General features: G+C 42.2%; 1 protein-coding gene and 1 long non-coding RNA gene across 10 annotated transcripts in view; one reads left to right on the plus strand and one right to left on the minus strand.

Annotated features, from left to right (window-relative positions):
• LOC147026073 (uncharacterized) overlaps positions 1–22,543 on the plus strand; it is a 390,674-nt gene that overhangs the window by 201,386 nt on the left and 166,745 nt on the right. The window lies entirely within an intron of this gene.
• The window catches only part of NF1 (neurofibromin 1), a 244,393-nt gene that overhangs the window by 64,922 nt on the left and 156,928 nt on the right, over positions 1–22,543 (minus strand). For 8 of the 9 annotated variants that reach the window (XR_015058106.1, XR_015058105.1, XM_085881092.1 and 5 more), the window contains 6 exons: positions 18,900–19,035; positions 10,982–11,047; positions 6,893–7,051; positions 6,708–6,805; positions 6,399–6,545; positions 2,450–2,596 (listed from right to left, as the gene is read on the minus strand). Coding sequence is in view for 7 of the 9 variants with exons in the window: in XM_085881092.1 (XP_085737218.1) it covers positions 2,450–2,596; positions 6,399–6,545; positions 6,708–6,805; positions 6,893–7,051; positions 10,982–11,047; positions 18,900–19,035 (753 nt within the window). In the remaining 2 variants the exon portion in view is untranslated. The remainder of the gene's footprint in view (positions 1–2,449; positions 2,597–6,398; positions 6,546–6,707; positions 6,806–6,892; positions 7,052–10,981; positions 11,048–18,899; positions 19,036–22,543) is intronic. The other variant, XM_085881091.1, reaches the window with a different exon arrangement.

Consider the following 22,543-nt stretch of genomic DNA (forward strand, 5'->3'; position numbering starts at 1 on the left):
CTGTAGACAGAGACAGACAACAATGCACAAGTAATCTTCAACAATGATGTGACAAAAGACAAAGACATTATCCATTATGACCACAGCTGTCATTTATACCATGAATATGAAGGATTCATTTTCACTGGTAATCCTCTGCTTCAAAAAAAAAGGTAAAACTAAAACAGCACTCGTTAGAGCACCTCCACCAGGCTGAATGGTTTACAATTTGAATCCCACCGATAGGCTGGATCTGCATCCGGACCCAAACCAAAATCTAATCGGCTTTCTCTTGTCACCAACCCAACTCATACACCACGTTTCATCCTCAACTGTCCATAACTGTGTTGAAATATCGTCATATATATCGTTTTCGTTTTCTCAATGGTGAAGAATTACTGAAGAAATTCTTGTATCCAGATTCGGGTCCAGATCTTCACCACAATCGAATCAAATCTGCAACCGGTCGAGACGGCATCAGCCCACATGTCCTAAAAACCTGTTCCTCTGTCTTGATCACCCTCTCTGTTCTATTCACCCTCTCATTTGCTCAAGGTCATCTGCCATCTGCTTGGAAATCAGAAAACATTACCGCTCCACATCAAAAAGGTGCAAAAACAGATCCCTGCAACTACAGACCAATCAGCCTGCTCTCAATCATCAGCAAGATCATGGAATCCATCATCGCTTCAGATATTAAATCCTTTCTCTTCCCCAATGGCTTGATTTCCGATCATCAATTTCGTTTCAGACCAGGTCATTCTACCCTGGATACGCTGCTTCTGCTCTCCCAACAATGGATGGAGGTACTCAATGCCAGACGTGAAATCAGAGCCATATCCCTCGATATATCATGTCCTTTTGATATGATTTAGCACCCTGCTCTGCTCAACAAACTCACTCTCTTTGGTATCCAAGGTCATCTCCACTCATGGCTCACAGACTTGCTCTCCTGTCGCAGCCAACGCGTGGCCCTTAATGGAGTTCTCTCATCCCCTCTTCCTGTCCAGGCTGGAGTTCCTCAAGGTAGTGTTCTGGGCCCTGTGCTTTTTCTGGTTTTCATCAATGATCTCCGACTCTTTGGAAAATCCTCTTTTACTCTTTGCTGATGACCCCACCCTCTGCCGTACCATCTGTCATGCCTCAGATCGGAAAGCAGCAGCCTCTTCACTCTCTGCAGATCTGGATAAAATCACAAGCTGGTCCAACACATGGAACATGTCTTTCAACCCTGACAAATCTCACTCTCACTACACCTCTCCGAAAGGACCGTCTGCCTGGAACCACCCCCCCCCCCCCATCTACTTTCTCAATAATCCTCTGGAAGAAGTCCTTTCATTAAAGCTTCTGGGTCTCACTATCTGCCGTGATCTTTCCTGGGAAAGCCACATTTCCAACCTGGCCTCCAAAGCCAGTCGCCAACTGGTAATCCTCAGTCATGCAAAGTCCTTCCTCGGCCTACCTGAGCTCCTGACCACTTACAAAGCTTTCGCCCACAGCCTGATGGAGTACTGCTCTCCCCTCTGGGCTGGTGCTCCTGCCCCTCACCTTTCTTAGCTTCATGTTGTGGAAACCAAAGCATTTAGGATCATTGGTATCTCCCACGATGAGGCTGAGACTTTGGGCCTCTCACTCTCTCATCACATGCAGGTCAGTGGTCGTTCTGTCTTCTACTGTCTCCTCTCTGGACTCGCCCGCCCTACTCTGTTTGCGATATGTTTATACCATGAATATAAACTACAAAGTTTCAACTTCAACCCCCCACCCCCACCCCCATATTTCTGCAGGGCGCTCAAGGTCTGGCAGCAACCGCCTTCTGGTTAAACTACTGAAATCACAAAGCACTGCTCACCTTCACTCATTCATTCCTCTTTTTCCAGCCTTTGGAACAAACTCCTACACTCTCTTCAATCCCATTATTCCCTCCAGTTTTCAAAACAGCTGTTCACCACCACCTCTTATCTTCCCCTATCCAAAACCACAATCTTTTCCACCCCCGTTAATCCACCCCAAGCCCACCTCCTTCGAATTCCCTGCCTTACCTGCCTTCCTTCCTGAAAGTCCCTGTGGTGTCCATCTTGGAAATTCCATGTTCCCCACCCCATCCCTCTCCCTTCCACAGATCTCCCAATGTCCCTGTTCCCCACTGTTTTATCCTTCCCTCTCCCACCCCTCTTGTATCCACCCCTCTTTTGTCCTTCCCTCTCCCACCCCCTTGTTGTGCGTTGTGTGTTAGCTCTCATACGAGCCTCGACAATGTATTCGAAAAAAAAAATCATCCTTCAAAAATCACACCCAGCAAGTTTCATCCAAATCTGTCCATAACTTTTTGAATATCCTGCTCAAAGACAAAGAAACAAACAAACACAGACAGACAGACAAACAAACAGGGGTGAAAACATAAACTCCGTCCACGTTTGGTAGCACAGGTAAAGAAATGGCATATTAGATAAACGAAGCTCACATTTACCTTGTCATAAATTCTTCAAACTTAGAACTGGTAAGGTTGAGACTTGACCAGTGCGTGTCAGCAAGAGCCTTGTGTTCAGGGGGGCCCAAGTATGCCAGAAGAGTTGCCATTTTGTCAAAGGGTCTGCGTCCTACAGCCTTGTGGTCTCTGATGAATGAGTAAAACAAGCAAGAATGAAACTTTGTAGGGAAATGATGGCAAAAAGAAAGTGAGACGGAAGATAACAAATCATGGGCTTGAAGACTTAATAATGATAGTAGTACCGATTCCTTGAAGTTGCAATAGTCACAGCAGAAAATCATCTGTTTGGGTCAAAGCTGGGAGGCTTCTGCTTCTGTTGCATTGTTTTCACTCAATTGAACTTCTCAGAAAGTAAGTTTATATTTTGTGCTTCCTCACAAGCAGCAAGTGATCGTGAAACTGCCTGACCACAACACCTCTGTGAACCAGGCAGGACTTGGAGGAGGCCAGAATCATTTTATAGGTTTTCCCCAACACAAGCCAAATCATCATTGCTTTTCTTTACTGAGCAATTACCGTTGAGCCATCCAGTTTGAGTTCAATTCCTGGCCCGACTATAAACTGGCGGATCGGTGTTCTGCAGGCAGGGCGCTGCGCTGTCCCTCGGTTGGATATTACGTTAGTGATCCATCTGCTAGCATTAGTTGGAGGACATTAAAAACAATAAATATAATAAATAAATAAATCAAACCGTGTCTTTTCATGAAGATTAGGCAAGTTGTCGCAGGCACTCTGAACAAATTTGAAATTCCTGCTCAAACCTGCAGAGGGCGCCACATCGGCGGTGCAGTTGCACCCCCAATAATGATGTTATCTCCGGGCCAAACTCGTATTGTGCTTCCAGTCCAATATGCACATGACATGACGACTCCGATGACAACTACCCACAGCAGGTATCAATCTCATCCTTCATGATGTTTTCGTCTCAATCAGCAAAATCAAGTGGAGTTTACTGTTGTTGTTTCATATGCCTGGTGTTATTTCAACAGCATAACAGGGGCTCAAACTTAAGAGATCCTAAGATATTAAGCCAGCCACCTTAACCATGAAGCCAACACCAGGATTGTGGAGTTTACTGAATTCAAATCAAAGTGGTTGTTACTTGGATACGGAGGCCATATATATATATATATATATATATATATATATATATATATATATATATATATATATATATATATATATATATATATATATATATATATATATATATATATACACATTTATACCAAACAATGGATACTGGATACCCAAGGAGTTGCTGTAGCTGTGTCCAATAAGCTGACCCCAATGATAATTGAGGTAACACCGGTCAACGAGCGTATTATGAGATTAAGGATTCGCCACTCCTTAGGTGTCATTTCCCTGGTCTCTATTTATGCTCCGACTGAGGCGAGTGATCTCACCGTGAAGGATGCATTCTACGCCACACTCGAGTCTGTGGTTGATCAGTGCCCCAGACGAGATACACTTCTAGTCTTGGGGGATTTCAATGCATCGACTGGAACTGATAGGGATGGTTATGAGGTGTGTGTTGGTCCCCATGGGTCAGGAACTATGAACCAGAATAGCACTAAGTTCCTTGACTTTGCAAGAAGTCACTTGGGGGGGTCTGGATGCTTTGGGGGGTCCTGAAGAGTTGTGGAGCACCTTCAAGACCACCGTCCTTGATGTTGCCGGTGGATGCCTTGGAGTTCACCGCAGGGCAAAGAAGAATTTTGTCTCTCAAGGGACACTGGATACCATTGACCAGAGTCGCAGGGCCAGGCTGAATGGCAGAGCTGAGCTGTTCAGGGAGCTGAGGCGTAAAACTGTACATGCACTGAGGGTGGACAAGGAGGCCTATGTGCGAGGAATCTGTGAGGGGGTAGAGCATCACCTGTGGACAGGTGATTCTCGTCCCGCTTACAGGGGAATTCGCGCATTACGTTCATCCAAGCCCATCCCTCGGAGCACTGCAGTTCGAGCAGAGAGTGGTAGGCTCTTGACAGAGGAGTCTGAAGTGAAGGCCCGCTGGGCCGGTTACTTTGAGCGGTTGTGCCAGGCTGATCCCCCAGCTGTCGAGTTGAACGTCAAGGGTGTTACAATCCCTGTTGCTGACCCTCGAATAAACTGTGGTCCACCATCGCTTGTGGAAACACGGGCTGCGGTGAACCAGTTGAAATGGGGCAAAGCTCCAGGGATCTGTGGCATCCATGCTGAACTTCTCAAGGCTGGTGGAAATGCTGCACTCGTGTCGTTGCATGCAGTTTTGTGCTCTGCCTGGAACACAGGCATCATCCCAACTGACTGGAAGAGGGGCCTTGTTGTCCCTCTCTGGAAAGGGAAGGGTGATCGCCAAGACTGCAACAACTACCGAGGGGTGACGCTGCTCTCAGTGCCGGGCAAGGTCTTTGATCGGATAATTCTTGATAGGGTTCGCCACCATCTGCTTGAGCACCAGCGTCCAGAGCAGTCAGGCTTTACACCAAAGAGGTCAACGATTGACCGTATCCTTGCACTTCGTGTCCTCACCGAATGCAGACGAGAGTTTCGGCAGGGGCTGCTTGCAGCCTATGTTGATCTCTGTAAAGCGTTTGATTCAGTGAATCGGGATGTCCTCTGGAGGATTCTTGGTCTTCGTGGGGTGCCACCGAAACTGATCGATCTGATGTCTGAACTCTACTCTGGTACTGAGAGTGCTGTGAAGTGTGGTGGTACCATCTCTGACTTATTTCCAGTTGTTACTGGAGTTCGTCAGGGATGTGTACTTGCCCCCACACTTTTCAGCACTTGTATGGACTGGATTTTTGGGAGGATGTCGGAGAGATGAAGTTGCGGTGCATCGTTTGGCAATGTCAAGATCTCGGACCTTGATTTTGCAGATGATGCAGTCATCTTTGCGGAGACTTTAGACATCCTCTTGGGGGCCCTGGAGGTGCTGAATGAGGAGTCGGAGCCGTTGGGATTACGGATTTCTTGGGTCAAAACTAAGATCCAGGCTTTCGGTGACATCTTGGATGCTGCTGTCCTGTCTGTGTCTGTTTGTGGTGAGGATGTTGAGGTCGTGGATAGATTCACTTACCTTGGCAGTGATATTCATGTCTCCGCAGGTTGTGAGCCGGAGGTCAATAGACGTCTGGGTCGGGCCTGGGGAGTCATGGATTCACTGGATCATGGGGTGTGGCGCTGCCGGTACCTGTGCGGGAGGACGAAAGTCCGAGTCTTCAGGTCCTTGGTACTTCCAGTCTTGCTCTATGGGTGCGAGACTTGGACTCTGACCAAGGATCTGAGACGGAGACTTAATTCCTTTGGTACCAGGTCTCTTCGGAGAATCCTTGGCTATCGCTGGTCGGATTTTGTGTCCAACGAGCGGTTGCTGAGAGAGACTCGGATGAGATTTGTTACCTGCATAGTCCGTGAGCGTCAGCTGCGGCTGTATGGACATGTGGCTCGTTTTCCTGACGCTGATCCTGCTCACCAGATTCTCTCAGCGAGGGAGTCTCATGAGTGGAGGAGGCCAGTGGGCCGACCACGTGCCTCATGGTTGCAGCAGGTTGACCATCATCTCAAGGAGATGGGGATGGGCCTGGCATCTGTCTGGGGGATGGCCAGACGGAGGCCCCTGGAGTACCGGTGGAAAGTGGACGCAGCGACGCGCTGTTCTGGCACATGCTCCCATACCTGACCTGATACCAAACAATGGGACCTCGTTATATTGGTGATTTCAGTCTCTTTTTCAGGAATGCACTGGCAGAGTATTCTGAATGATCATAGTAAAGGTAATAAGTTTTCTACAGAGGCCACAAGACCATGCAGGGTGAGCAGCTTGATGTTTAGGTGTCACAAATCCCACCGGTGTTCCAAACTTGCATGAACAGAGATTCGATTTTGGAGAATCAAAACTAATGGACAAATAAAATAAAATAAGATAAAAAATAGAATTTACCTGTTACTGGAAAGGTACTGTCCAATCTTCTCCTGGTGGTTCCATAGGAGTCGGTGCAATGACCGGACGTTGCTGTCACTGATGTAAGAAGCAGTATGGTTGAGGGTGTCTGATCCAGGGCTGTCAGAAGCTATGTCCAAAAAGAACCTGAAAGAGTGAAACAGGAAAAATGGAAAACATGTTCAAGGTAACATTGCATTAATCCGAGCGAATTAGTCTTCACAGAGAAGGATCATCTCATTTTCCTGATTGCATGGATGAAGAAAAGAAAAAGGGAAAAGCCAGGGAGGAAAAAAATCAAATGCATACCTCCTTGCCAGCTCAAAGTTGCTTCTCACAAATTCATTGAAGGGAGTCATGTGTTCCTCTTTTGTAAACAGCACATGATTTGCAATGCTCTGTAGGATCTGCAAGGCAGGTCAAGGGTTGAAAAACCAAACAAGGATATTCCTGAGCAGGGAACCAGATATGTTGAGATGTGAAGTGCACTTCACCTTCGACATTAGCTTAAGACCTCTTTGAAGGCGTGGAGGTGGTCTTCTATCGGTGATCCCGGCTTCATAGGGCGACACAACAGCCGGATTGATAAAACGTAGGAACATGGCACTTCCCACCGCGCCAATACTACTTTGAGGAAATCTCTGGGTCACCACCTGAGAGAGTTTTGGGAAGAGAGGATGGCATGCACATAATTAGTGGCAAGGAAAAACGAAAAAAACAAACTAATGAAAAGCTCAAATGATGTAGTGGATTGCTATACAGTGCACTGTATGATGCGTTGCAGGACTTTGTATGTGAGGCTGAATATTTGAGGAAATATGGAACCTTGACAATATATAATGTTTGGTCAAGTTTATAACTCATTACATAGACTGATTAAACGCACAAAATGCAATTGCCAAAACTGAAATGTGACGTGGCAAAAACTCGACTTCATGAAACCAAGCTAAATCCTCTGCAAAGGCAATGACGGTTATTGTCAATAGGTGAGTCTGGGAATGAGTGTACAGATTTCAGGCAATTAACAATGGTACAAGTATGGTGAAATTACCTGGTTATTAGGTGAGCAGGTCTTGAAATGAGTGTGCATATTTCAGGAAATTAATCATGGTATGAGTATGGTGAAATTACCTGGTTAATAGGTAAGAGAGTCTGGGAATGAGTTTGCAGATTTCAAGCAAGTAATCATAGTACAAGTATGGTGAAATTACCAGGTTATTAGGTGAGTTGTTGTTGTCGTTGTTTTGTCTTTCAGCTGCTCCCGTTAGGGGTCGCCACAGCGGATCATCCGTAATGATCCGCATACTGATTTGGCACAGGTTTTACGCCGGATTCCCTTCCTGACGCAACCCTGGTCGCCTCTTACGACACAGGGATAATGATTGGGTTTCGCCATGATTCCGGGCTACCCTACTCCCTCTCATATCGCGGCCCAGCGCAGAGCTCCCATCCTCAAGGGATCCTCCAACCCAAGCCTCCGAGTAGCCGGATTACAGGCGCACGCCACTACGCCCGGTTCAGGCTATTAGGTGAGTAAGTCTCGGAATGATTGTGCATATTTCAGGAAATTAATCATGGTATGAGTATGGTGAAAATACCTGGTTATTAGGTGAGCAAGTCTCAGAATGATTGTGCATATTTCAGGAAATTAATCATGGTATAAGTACGGTGAAATTACCTGGGTATTATAATTCGGTGAGCAAGTCTAGGAATGATTGTGCAGATTTCAGGAAATTAATCATGGTATGAGTATGGTGAAATTACCTGGTTATTATGGAAGTGAGTGGGAATGAGTGTGCAGATTTCAGGCAATTAATCATGAGTATGGTGAAATTACCTGGGTATTAGGTGAGCAAGTCTTGGAATGACTGTGCGTATTTCAGGAAATTAATCATGGTATGAGGATGGTGAAATTACCTGGTTATTAGGTAAGTGATCTGGGAATGAGTGTGCAGAGTTCAGGCAATTAACAATGGCACAAGTATGGTGAAATTACCTGGATATTAGGTGAGCAAGTCTCGGAATGACTGTGCATATTTCAGGAAATTAATCATGGCATGAGTATGGTGGAATTACCTCGTTATCCTTTAAGTGTGTCTGGGAATGAATGTATAGATTTCAGGAAATTAATCATGGTACGAGTATGGTGAAATTACCTGGGTATTAGGTGAGCAAGTCTTGGAATGACTGTGCATATTTCAGGAAATTAATCATGGCATGAGTATGGTGAAATTACCTCGTTATCCTTTAAGTGTATCTGGGAATGAATGTATAGATTTCAGGCAATTAACAATGGCACAAGTATGGTGAAATTACCTGGATATTAGGTGAGCAAGTCTCGGAATGACTGTGCATATTTCAGCAAATTAATCATGGCATGAGTATGGTGAAATTACCTCGTTATCCTTTAAGTGTGTCTTGGAATGAATGTATAGATTTCAGGAAATTAATCATGGTACGAGTATGGTGAAATTACCTGGGTATTAGGTGAGCAAGTCTCGGAATGTTTGTGCATATTTCAGGAAATTAATCATGGTATGAGGATGGTGAAATTACCTGGTTATTAGGTAAGTGATCTGGGAATGAGTGTGTAGAGTTCAGGCAATTAACAATGGTACAAGTATGGTGAAATTACCTGGTTATTAGGTGAGCAAGTTTCAGAATGATTGTGCATATTTCAGGAAATTAATCATGATACAAGTATGGTGAAAATACCTGACAAGCGTCACTTTTCATTTTGTCGTTTAAACTCAAATCACAATTATAGTAGGGAGATCTCACATTGAATCACAAGAATTTTCATCTTCAAGCCACAGAAATGTTTCTAACGAGGCAAGACAGTCAGTCAGTCAATCCCATGCTTCCATATGGGAGAGTTTAGAATTTTTCCAGGTACTAGCATGAAGGATGGTTTTTTTGTGATGGAAAAAAAAAAATAACGAGTTTTTTTAATATTGAGGAGGAAGTGGAATTATTTTAACATTGTGCTCCACATCGCAATTTCCTTTCGGAGAGTAAAAGGTCATCACTCAGAGCAGCAGTGACAAATATTTCGTTTGTTTTCCCCCAAATAACATTCTTGTGTCTCAATACATTTCCATTCACAATTCAGAATCGGTGGAGTGAGAATATGGACCATGTCGTGACATCACAACCACCCGTGTGGATGGTTAAATTTTAAACTGACTTCCCTTACAAGGAACTTCAATGCCATTGGGGCCCATCAAGCTTGCACAATGGTTGCCAACCTACGGCTGTTTGTCCATGCTCTATCTCGTTTAAATGCTGAGCGTCGAGCAAGGAAGCAGCACGTACTATTTTTAAAGTCTTTGGTACGACTCAGCTGGGGGTTCGAACCACCGACCTCCCAGACTCAAAGAGAATGCTCTAACCATTACACCACTGAGGCTGGTTCAGAATGGGTAAAATGAACCATTCTCTGTATTTTGGCTTTTCAATCCAAGTGAAACAATTCTTTGTATTTGGGAAGCATACAGCAATCCCAGTGACTAATTTACCATCGTTTTGCAATTGTTTATCCACTCTGATGACTGACGTTTTGAAGCAGCCAGTCGAGAAGATCGTTTTGGATACCTTTGGCATCCGTAATTTCCACACTCTCACTATCATGCCTCTTTAAAATGCTGCTGCACCTTCACAGTTTCATCTCAAAAATCAATGACAATTTGCCCGTTCTACAGCTTTGAAATACGTCAATAATATCACAAGTAATTAATATAATTACCGCAACCACCAAAGGTGGGTGGTGGTTACATTTTCACCCATGTTCGTTTGTCTGAGAGCAGGATATTTCAAAAGGTTATGGACGGATTCGGATGAAACTTCGTGGACAGGTTTAGTGTGTGACATGGACGAATTGATTAGATTCCCCCCAAGTGATTCTTCACAATTGAGAGATGGGCCAAAAACGACGTATCGCACGATATTTCAAAAAGTTGTGGACGGGTTATGACAAAACTTGTTACGTGAATTGGATAGGTGACAAGAAGAAGCCGATTAGATTTTGGTTAAGGTACGGATTCAGATCCGACCTATCAGTGGAATAGAAAATGTAAACCGTTCAGCCTGGCAGAGGTATGCGCTCGAGCAAGTGCCGTTCTCGTTGAAATATGCAGTTCAAGGCAGTGTAAAATCAAGATGCATGCACACATGTCCTAATGAAGTGGCCAGGTCATGTATGTACATCATGAAAAATCATGTAATCACAATAGGATATACCCATCCATCACATCAACTCAAATTGTAAATACAAAATAAAAAAAATGAATTGTAAATGATGGAGATGTGGTTGCACTTTCACCCAAGAGAACAAATCAACACCGAGTAGAAGAAACAAATTCCATTTGAACTGTTTTTGCATTCATAAATACTCAACTCAACTTGCTACCATGGATGAGCATTAAACTGCAATGATTTCACCCACTACCTGCCAATTTACGTTTGCTCAATTAGGTTCATGTATATTGGCTGATAGCCCCATTTTGCTAATTTGGAGTATTTAATTTGGTAGTTCAAAAAGTTAAACTTTGGTAATTTTATGGTTTTAAATCTGAGTGACTTACAGCGGTGCCCCGAGCCTGCCCTGGGCACCTCTCGGTGCTCACTTTATTCACAGAGTAGCAAGTGGCCTGGGGAGGGGAGGGTGGAGGAGCATATGGGATGAGAAGATGGGAGGGGTGGGAAAGCATGGGAATGAGGGAAAGAAAGAAGGAAGGAAGTCAGCATGTGGGATGAGAGGAAGATAATGGAGAAGTAGAGACAAGCAGAATGTAATAAGCGCAAGATAATTTTCATTGAAGCCAAACAAGGAAGGGAAGGGGGTGCAGAGGGAAGCAGCACACTGGATGAGGGAGAAGTGGGGGAGGAGCAGTATGCCAAACGGCAAAGGTGGGGAGTGGGGAGGAACAACAGTGCTCCAAATAAGGGAGGGAGGGAAGGAGGAGCAATGTGCCAAAAGAGAGAGAAAGGAGGGAGGAGCCGTGTGTCAAGGGAGGCGGGGGAGGGGGCTCGAAGGAGTAGTGTACCAGACAGGGAAATTGTATCTTGAAGGATGGTGGATGGTGAGAAGTGTGCAAGATGAGGGGAGATATACAAGGCAGTAAAGTATTTAAAATGAGTGGCAGTGAAAGATTGGGGAGCACAATGAAGAATTGATATAAAGAATGAAAATAATCTGCAGTGTTCACAAAAGAATTGTGAAATGATGCAAATAATACAAAAAGCAAATGTTTATGTTAAGCAAGAAGTGATGATGAAGACCAGACTGACGAAATTAGAGGATGAAAACCATGGGCTGGTCATGAGAATTGGACGAAGATAAAGGAACAAACCAATATATACAAAAGAAAAGTAATGAGAAGAAAGTTATGACAATTTCAGTGAAAGCTTGTTTTGGGATCATGGAAGGATGAGGTCAGTGCTGGATTAAGACGGCACAAATACCCGCCCACCCCTCACCCCAACCAACCTCCATTCCCGGGCCAAATGTATGACAGCATCAGAGACCGAATTTAAAATGTAAACTTTTCCTGAAATGCTATTATATGCAGTTCTGATGACATCCGTACGAACAAAACTGCCAATGTATGATTGATTTTTAAATGTATGTTCGCATACAGTGCCTTCAGAAAGTATTCATACCCCTCGACTTTTTCACATTTGGTTGTGTTACAGCCTGACTGGAAAATGCATTAAATTAAAAAAAAAATTTTTTTTAAACAAATTACTCAAAAATGAAAAATTGAATTGTCTTGCATCAATAAGTATTGAACCAATATAATAATACCTTCTGAAGGCACTGTAACTGTGCACATCAGTAAATTTTGAACCCGGAGTTAAGGTGTAACCTTCGCTGCAATTCAGGCATCATGTTTTACAATGCGTATTTTAACCCTAAGTTGTGCAAAAGGAGCACAGACAAGAACTCCAGTGATCCATAATTGATGATGTGTTTGTAAAAATGTTTTGGTGATCCAAGGGTTACAGACTACAGTTAAATCAGCATGGCGTGAAAGTGAGGCTTTGGAGATGTAACGCTGTGCTGGTCGTGGTCATTGACCAGGAGGTAAAACATCATAAACTAATTGGCAATATTTTGTTTCAAGCGTTATTTTCTTGTTGTGTTTATGAAGTTTAAATTGTGTTTTCGAGTAAGTTTTAGAGCCGGAGTTTAAGTTGTGTTTTAGTTTGTTATAAATGTATCATCCCTTGCGTTTGGGCCGAAGTTTGGGCTACGTTGCACTCCTGTGTTTCACTGTAACTGAGGCACACACTCCAATGGAGTTGTCGCACTTGCACAGAGAGGTTTCAGAGAGAAACATATTTGACAGCAATCGCTCACCTCATCATGGTGTCTAATTACAGGATTTAAGCTTAACAAACCCATCCACAATTGCTTAAATTGTAGACTCTTGCTTGTTGACCGATGAAGAAATAGGCAATGAGGATTATAGGTTGGTTATAAAATATTAAGCAGCTATCACTGAAGAGGTCTTCCATTAGTGAAATGGTATGCTGTTGGTTGTTATCTCCATTTGCAGGTTTCAGGAGGTGGAACGGAGTCCTACCAGGACTCAAAGTATCCACCTCTGCTTCGGTAAGGGATCACAGTTCATGGACCAAGCTGTTTAATTTTTGTTTTTCTCAGAGTTTGTTCCGAGGGCTCTTTTCAGGATCAGAACCGAACCCCAGACTGCCTCCTATTGTAGTGCGTTTGTGGTAATATTTTTTTTTTTTCGAAATGGTTTTCAAAATCTCATTGAGGTTCTTCATTATTATTCCTGTTGCTCCAATTATCACCGGTGCAATTTTCCTTCACCGCTTCCAAGATCTCTTGATCTCATTTTTGAGATCCTGGTATTTGGTCATTTTCTTGATTTCTGCATTGTTTAAGCTAAAATCTCTGGGTACTGGTATCTTAATGAGCGATGCTGTCTTTTCCTTTTTGCTCCTGAGAAAGATGTCCAGTCACAAGGCTTTGTTTTCTATGTTCACGCTCAATTGGATCATAAGTTATAAGTGAGCATGACGTCCTTATTTTCATTGATTGCCCTTGGTTCCTGTTTCCATGAGTTTTCTGGAACTGGGGTGTTGAAATTTTTGCAAATATGCCAATGAAATCAGTTTGCATTCTTTGTTGTGCCATTGTGTGTAAAGTTGTTCTAATAATTTTTTTTTTTACATCCCGAAAGCAGGTGACTACTACTTTCTGTTTCTGTCTTGTAAAACCTACACTTGTCCATCTGACCGAGTCCCGCCATATTTTTTAATCCATTGGTATAGTGTCCTTGATCTTGGACATTAATTATGATTCGTTCCCCATCCCAGTTGAGCTGACCTCTTCTTAGCCATTCCAATAAGCCTTCTTTATCGATCCCAACTCGGTCCAATTCCTTTTTTGTATTTTCCTGCTCTTTTGTCGTTCTCCCAGTTGTTGGTGTATATTTGTTGATATTTCTTTTCATGCATTTCTTTTTGTCTTTTTTGCAATTATTGGGGCTGTATTTGTTGCCATTTCATTTTCCTGTGTGGTATCTTCTATTTGCACCTGTTTTTGGAAATTCCTTGCAAGGTGAGTTAGGGATAGCTTTTTAGGTTTGTTTACAAATATAATCCGATAGTCTGTTGAGCATTTTACAGACTCAGCTGGTCCTACACTCATCGCTCTGTGCACCTGGTTGAGTTCCATCAGGCCGCTCCTGAGGCCGCTCCCTCCCTCTCATCTCGGCAGGTACATTCTCGGGATGCGCTGGTTTTTGTGGAACATTTTGTGGATGGTGGGGAACTTCCTTGTTTCGATGTCTAACCTATTGATTTCCGATTGGGGCAAGTGTATTATTCCACAGCCTTATTGGAACACTGGGACTGCGAATTGGTTTATGGCTTTGATTTTGTTTCTTGGGGAGAGGTAAGTTTTCAGGATCAGCTTCGTTATATATATATATATATATATATATATATATATATATATATATATATATATATATATATATATATATATATATATATTCTTAGAGGATTGTTTTGTGCAATTGTTCGTGACATATTTGGTGGCCCTCTTTTACCCTGGGGTATTTGTATGATGTTTCGTTTTCTAACTGCTGTATTGTTGTTTCGAGGTCAATTTTTATGTTTTCTGTTTTTGTTGGTTTACCTTGTACGAATGTGCACTTAGTGCACTTAGATAGTCCAAATTCCATTTGAATGTCCTCAGAGAACTGTTTTACTAGTTTTAGCTGTTTTGTCAATATTTCGTCATTCGGTACGAAAAGCTTTACATCATCCATGTAGAGTAGGTGTGTCATCTTTCCTGTTTCTTTGTATGCTCTTCGATTGGTTGTTTGGGTGTATCCATGTTGTTGTTTGATGATGAGGTTACTCAGTGAGTCTAGAGCCAGACAAAACAAGAAGTGTGTCTATGTGTGTGTGTGTGTGTCTGTGTATGTGTGTGTGTATGTATGTGTGCGTGTGTATGTGTGCGTGTGTATGTGTATGTGTGCGTGTGCGTGTGTATGTGTGCGTGTGCGTGTGTATGTGTGCGTGTGTATGTGTGCGTGTGCGTGTGCATGTGCGTGTGCGTGTGCGTTCCTGAATGTCGATCAACTTTAATACAGTGCCTCTCAGTGGCCTCAGGCAGTTCTTATCTAATTTAACGAGAACATTTTAATGTCCCATTTAACCAAAGTTGATTTTGTACTTTTCATGTGGATTATGTCCAAGTTAGCCACGCCCGTTTCCAGATGTATTTTGTCCACGCCATCAGTGGTTTGTCGAGCACGCTTGGCCAAAACACAGTTTGACAAAGTTATCTCATGTAACAATACCAATTTTACATTATTGTTTAACCACAACTTCATTTTATAGCTTGAATTGAATTATGCCCAAGCTAGTCATGCCCATTCCGGAGGGTGTGCTTGTCCGCTGCCGCCTCTAGATCAACTGTAATCGATATTTTTCATTCTAAAGTAATTTCGAAAACGACCCTCAAATGTACACAGCTTTACACAACAGCTACATACGAGTTATAAATTTTGCATTTAAAATACTATATGCTACATGAGAAAAGTGTTTTTAATCTTGAATGGGGTTACACTCAGTAACTTGTTATGGGATCATTTTAAGTCCAGACAAATACCTCAACGAGGCTCTGTATTATTAAATGTTTTACTGATCTGATAGTTTTTGTAGTTACCCTCGCCAGAGGAGAGAGTATTGCATTTGGGTCCATCCATTTGTTACTTGGTAAAAAAATAAATAAATTTGGACAAGTATGTTGATCGCCTCCGTTTGGTTGTGTGTTTGTCTGTCTGCTCATCTCCAGCCCAAACCGCTCAACCGACCATTCAGAAAATTTCAGAGATTAATGTCACCGACCCTGCGACGGTCCCGTATTGAAGTTTTGTAAAATTTGGTCGACCGACATGGGCCAATAGGCCAGTTTGAGCCAAATTTTCTAAAATCCTCACATTTCATCTGATTGACTTGAAATTTGAACAGGATTTGCATATCAGGTCAGTGAATTCAAACACCTATAACTTTTGAGGTTATCTTAGGTCAAAAGGTCAACATAGGCCATAAGGTCAACCCAAAATAGGCCAAATTTTTTAATTGCTTCTAAGATCCTCAATTTTCATCCGATTGACTCGAAATTTGAAGACCATTTTCATGTCAGGTCACTGAATTCAAACACCTATTAATTTTTAGGTAAACACAGGCCAAAAGGTCAAAATAGTCCAAAAGGCCAATTTAGGCAAAATTTTCTAAATCCTCAATTTTCATCTGATTTAGTTGAAATTTGAAGAGCATTTTCATTGAAGAGCATTGAAGAGCATTTTCATGTCAGGTTGCTGAATTCAATGACCAATTAATTTTAAGGTCAAAAGGTCAACACAGGCCTAATTTCTAAAATTGATAGATCGAGCCAAAAATGAAATATATCATGACATCTCAAAAAGCTGTGGATGAGTTATGACAAAACAAGGTGGATGAGTTGAATAGGTGAAAAGAACAAGCGGATTGGATTTTGGTTCGGATCCAGCCCATCAGTGGGATACAAAACTTGAACTGTTCCACCTGGCAGAGGTATGCGCTCTACCGAGTGCCATTCTACTTTGTGCTGTTTTGCCAAGTTGTCACTCTATGGGTGATTTTTCATTTGTTTGTCTGCACCGAACTTGTGTTTTTCTCTGCAACAACTTGTCGGAATGAAACGAAAATTTCACTCTCGGAGCGACTCCTCATGCAGAATGTTGTCATGATAATTATGACGTCATAGGTCATGTGGTGTGGCAGCCATGTTGGAAAAATTGGAAAAAAAACTTTGGACCTCTATCTCTGAAACAGCACCAAGGAAAAAATTGAAACTTAGCACACAGCAAGTACTCCTCAAAGGGGATGAGTGATTTTTTATGATGTCATAGGTGCCCTCATTATGACATCATTATTGCATATGTAGAACGCTCCAACTGATCAGGATGAAAATTTTTGAGGGTCATCTCAGGGTAAAATTGTCCACAGGAAAAAAAAAATATTGATGCCGTCATCGGTCATGTGATTCGGCAACCATATTGTTTAAAAATAAAATAAAATAAAAAACCTTCATAAATTTTCTCTGAAGTGGCTGAACAGATTGAGGTGAAACTTTACAAGTCTGACCACCTATCCATGAGAAACAAAAGCTTCACACATATGATATCATAGGTCACATGGTTTGGCAGCCATATTGGATTTACCATAAAATCTATAGAAATCTTCTCCAGAATGGCTGGACAGATCGAGAAGAAACTCCACACAAATGTTTCCCAAGCCATGGGTGTACAAGGATGTTCAGGAATAATTGATAGGTCACATGGTTTGGCAGCCATGTTTGATTGAAGAAAATATTAAATAATGTTTTCTCTGTAACCACTTAATCAATTGACGTGAAACTTCACAATTATGATCAAGTAGTGATGGGGAATAGATGTTTAAAATCTGAAATTGATTGGACACATTGTTTGGGAGCCAGTAATTTTTTTTGGGATCTGGGTTATTTTTTCTTTTCTTTTTTTGAATAAGGCTCACTTGGCTGTGCCTAAATGGGTTTGATATGAGGATAGAGGAGTTGCAGCTGAAATGTGAATCCTATCCAGATTCCTCCTGATGACTTCATCTTTGCCTTTTGCTTGTTCGGGTTCCTTCTGATTACTCCAATGCAGGACTGTACCTACTTGGTCTTCCATTTGAATTGAATTTATTTTAATCCCATTCTGAATTGAATTGAATAATAATTTTTAAAAAACGTCATGGGTCAAGGACAGGTCTCCAATCAAAGCAGGGTTGCATCAAAGCAGGACGTCTTGGAACCTGGTCTTCACCAACAGCAGTTTTAAAGTGGCAGTTTAAATTATGTCTCATTAATTACATAACATACCAGTACACAAACACCACACAAAACAAGTCTTGGTGAGGGTCTGCAATCTATGATTGCTCTTTTTCTTGCCTTAGTTTGTGAGCTACATTCTATCTTATTGTGACCAAATGTAAATCTGTAACAAAAATATATTGATTAAATATTCTGTGAAGCAGTGTGTGTGTGTTGCTTTTTGGAAAGCGTACTGTTGCACATGAATGAGCACTCCAAAGCCTAAGTGCAAAAGGCCACCCTAAACCTTGATCCAGCTCTGTATGGTGTGTTTTGTCGATTATTAGAAAGGAGATGGTAAAATACTCGAATGATATTCAAGAAATCCCAAATGTATCTTTTTTTTAATGTTTGGGAAAAAAATTGGGATGTTGAACCAACAGTTTGGTGCTGAAGTTTGGACGGGCACGTGCCGATCAAATGGTAGTCTGTGATTGATGTCGAGTGTCAACAGTAATAAAAGCCACAGGCCCGTTTAAATATCACAGCATGGGAAAAAAAATGAGGGAGGTGAGGAAACTTCACAGAAGCATAATGCTCAGGGAACGTCCAAATATGAGACTCCATGAAAGAGGGTTGGAGGGTGTGCAAAAGGAGGGGTGGGGAGGGAGGGGTCTACAAACACGTCCATGCAGAAATAACAGCCTTCAGAGGCACACAGATGGAAGGAAAGGGTCTCGAGAATGAATTTCATAAAGATGGGGAGGGGGGTGGGGCAAAGCCATGAATGGGGGTGGGGGAAGCTTGTGCAAAAGGAAAGAATCATTAAGTGGTTACACAAGCACAGGGGGAAAGGCATTGAGAGAAGGATGTGGGTGGAGAGGGGGGAAATGTGATAACAGAGATGCGTATGCAAAGGACGAGGAGCCAGTGGAGAGCACACGTGCAGAGAGGGAGAGACATGAGGGGCACGTGTGGTCAGAGAATTATTGGAGAAGCAATGGAAATATGGTGCTGAGAACAATACTGACAAATGCAGAATTACTGTAAATTTATGGCAATGACAAATGAAAAAGATAAATAAAAAACAAAGACCAAGCATGGCAGAAGCATGAACATAGCAACCAGTGGAAAAGCACCTGATAGAGACATTGGCAAACACTGCGGAGCTGGGAAGGAAATTCAGATGTGGAAGAGACTATGGCTTTGAAGAACATTTCTGTCATCCGCAGGAGGTTTCTTTGGTTCTCCTCGAGTACCTCTCCCGGTTCCAAGCTGAAGAAAGATTATCAGAGTGGATTATTTATACTACCAGAAAAAAAAAATATATATATATATATATATATATATATATATATATATATATATATATATATATATATATATATATATATACATATATATATATGCCCATCAAAATGACATTTTACTTTTGGGTTTTTGTATTTGCACTATTTTTTCACACTATTAAGCATTGAAAACTCAGACCAAAACCAAAATTATGCACAAAAACCTTAATTTATTGCACAAATTGCTCATCCCTTTGTTTGAGCAGTGTATAGACAATGGACTGTTGCAATCTGGATTACATACATGAAGCAAAAACATGCCAAATGCTTATGACGAGCAACCCTTCTGTATTTTTGCACTCATCAGCCTTGAAAACACAGGCTCAAACCAAACTTGCATACAAAAACCGAAATTTATTAAACAAATTGCTCATCCTTTTATTTTAGTGGTGTATAGGCCACAGAGCACTGCCGCGATCACTCCCAAAACTAATAAAAAAAATAACCCGGGCAAGTACATGCATAAATAAGTACATGCATGAAGCAAAAACATGCCTACTGCTTATGTGCATTGTGGTTATATAGCTCAGATAATTCCAATTGCACTGGGCTATGGACTGAGGCCAGAGGACTGAGGTCTGAGGCCTATGCGCCGTTCAGAATATAACAAAATGGCACTGCCGTTCAGAACAAAATGGCAGACGTAAGATGTTTATTAAGTTAACAATTGTGGGTAGAAATTGGGCTCGCTGTCCAACCAATGGATACAGTTGAATTTTGTATCCTTCACCTCAAAGATCAGGAATGAACAACTTCCCAAAATCACGAGCCTTGAGGTGACTCAGTCACCAGTTCATTGGGTCTTGTTTCTTTGAAAAGGAATGGGCCGATGAAAAGGACGCGGTGAACCAACACCGGACAGTCGCTTTACGAGAACTCTGAGGCTCATCAACGTGAGTATGCGGATATTTTGTTGCCCACACAATATAATTCTGAATGTTCACTGCTCGAGCAAGTCTGAAATGTGCCTCGTCACTCTATATTCTATAAGATGCTGCTCAAATGCTCAGGATCAAGTTCTGTATACGCACCAAATGCCAGCACAAAATTACATTGAGCGACATGATGTGTCACAGTTGGTATATGGCTATATGCAGGGGATATATTACGTACGGAAAACCGTTTTCGTTATATTTGAAAGCACTTTTGTGAATAGCAGTCTGCTACGTCTGTCACTTGAGCTACATGACTGAGCACTGCTGCTAGTTCTATTGCATGTGCAATCTTCGCAATTGTTATCACGGTGATTGCTGGCGAATAGTTACACTTCCTGTTTATTCACCTTCCACAGTGGAATTTCACACAATTTGGCCACCATATCGGCCTCAGTGAAGACTTTGGCGTGTAATACTACTTCAAAACATTCTGTTGCCTGATAAAGCTTAACTAATGTTGCTTTATCTTGTGCATTCTTCACTAGTCCTTGTAAAACTGTTTCGAGAACTGTATGCTCCTCACCTTACGTCCACCATCATCCTCTGCCTCAAGGCCCGGTCACACCTTGACGTTTTAGCCAACGTATGCCGATTTTTGAATTTTTTTCCTAAAATGCTGGCACACGTTGAATACGTTATGGGTAAGTTTTGATAACATTGACAGCATGCTGAAAAATACTGCCATACGTCGTTGTACGTTGGCTTTAAACGTTGTACTTTTCGGTTGTCCTCAAATTTTTTCATGCTTGAAATTTCACGACGTATGCCGGCGTATGACTCACACGTTCCGCTACGCTGGCCACAAGTTGTATGCACGGTCTGCGATCGTTGACAGACGTCAACACATGCTACTTGTAAGTTAATCATAAGTTGAGACACGCCGAGGTAATGTTTAGCGTACCCGAAACTTATTTCTAACCTATGATTAACGTGTTGTTGGCACGTTACGCGATCGTTGCCACACGTCGACAGACGTTACTTTTAAGTTACTCATAGGCTGAAAGACGTCGGTATAATGGATCGTCCTTGCGTCAGCGTCCACGGCCACGGCCAGGACACTTATTTGCAGCATTCTTCAAACTTTTCTTCGGCATGACGAGGATGTTCACACTTCGATGTCTAGCTTGGCTATGATTCCAATTGTCCATCGGCAGCGTCTACTTAAAATAGTCGAGTTTGAGCGTTTTAACACGTTCAGAAGAAACGCTTCAAATTTCAAAACCTCAGCGTCAAAAAACAAAGGCGAGTGACAGCAATTTAAATCGTTCATTGTAAACAATGAAAATAGCTGAGTGGTACCGTTTAAAAGTCGTTGAGTGTAAAAAAAATCCAATTGTTGAGCGCAAGCGTCTACTTTCAATAGTGGAGATGCAGCCATTTAAATCGTTGAGTGGCAGCCTATGAACCTACCCGAGGACACGCGGACGCAAGGACGATCCATCATAACCCACACCCTCCCCCTCACACTCACCTACTACTGCCAACATGAACAAACTACTACTAATACTAATACTGATACTGATACTGATACTGTTACTGCTGACATGGACATCGACTCAAAAAGGAACTCGAAAACACTGTTGGGTTCCCCTTTTATGAACACCATTTTTATATACCAATTCCCAAAACCGCTGGGAACACGTCTTTATATGGCAGTTGTAAGCTAGAAACACGTTCAATTATTTTTTTTTGTCGACCGGAAGACGTCATTGGAATACGTCTACATACGTCGATGTGTGTTGGGACTACGTAAAGAATTGGTTCAAAGCACGTCAAACATAAGTTAGAAATAAGTTTCGCGTAAAAAAGACATTACCGCGACGTGTTTCGACTTATGAGTAGCTTATAAGTAGCGTTTGTGGACGTGTGTAAGCGTCCGCATATCGTGTGTAAAACTTATCCCCATCGCATGTGGAACGTGTGTCATACGCCGAGTACGTCGTAAAATTTTGAACATGTTTAAAATTTCTTGACGTACTCTACTTACTACGACGTATGATAGCGTACTTTAGCGTTGTACTCATGTATACCAAACTAACTCATACCATATTTGACGTGCCCCAACGTTTTAGACACATTTTTCCTAGGTCGGCATACGCTGGCAAGATCGCCAAGGTGTGACCGCGATGTTGTCACTTCCATTTCTACGGCAGTTATGATTCGAATCGTTGTGCGTCAGCCTTTTAATAGGCTACGTCACGACATCGTCGGCGATGCGTGCAACGCACTATGCCGAAGTTAGACTATTGTTGGGCATCGGTTGTGTAGGCCGACAACAGGTTCAGCATTCATTGGTATAAGTTATCTATAACACAACGAAACGTTCTGTGTCCATTACTAATATGTTATGCATACGATCAACTCGTTATGAATACGTCCGAATCTTAAAAAAACAAACATCAAAAGTTCAACGTCAGCCAGCGTTTTACATACATTTTAATACGTTGCCATCGCTGGCTAAAACGTCAAGGTGTGACCGGGCCTTCACCAAGTGATTTC

This window comes from Eptatretus burgeri, chromosome 5 (assembly GCF_056783735.1).
Source record: "Eptatretus burgeri isolate ZD-2024b chromosome 5, Ebu_testis_v1, whole genome shotgun sequence".
NCBI classification, from domain to species: Eukaryota; Metazoa; Chordata; class Myxini; order Myxiniformes; family Myxinidae; genus Eptatretus; species Eptatretus burgeri.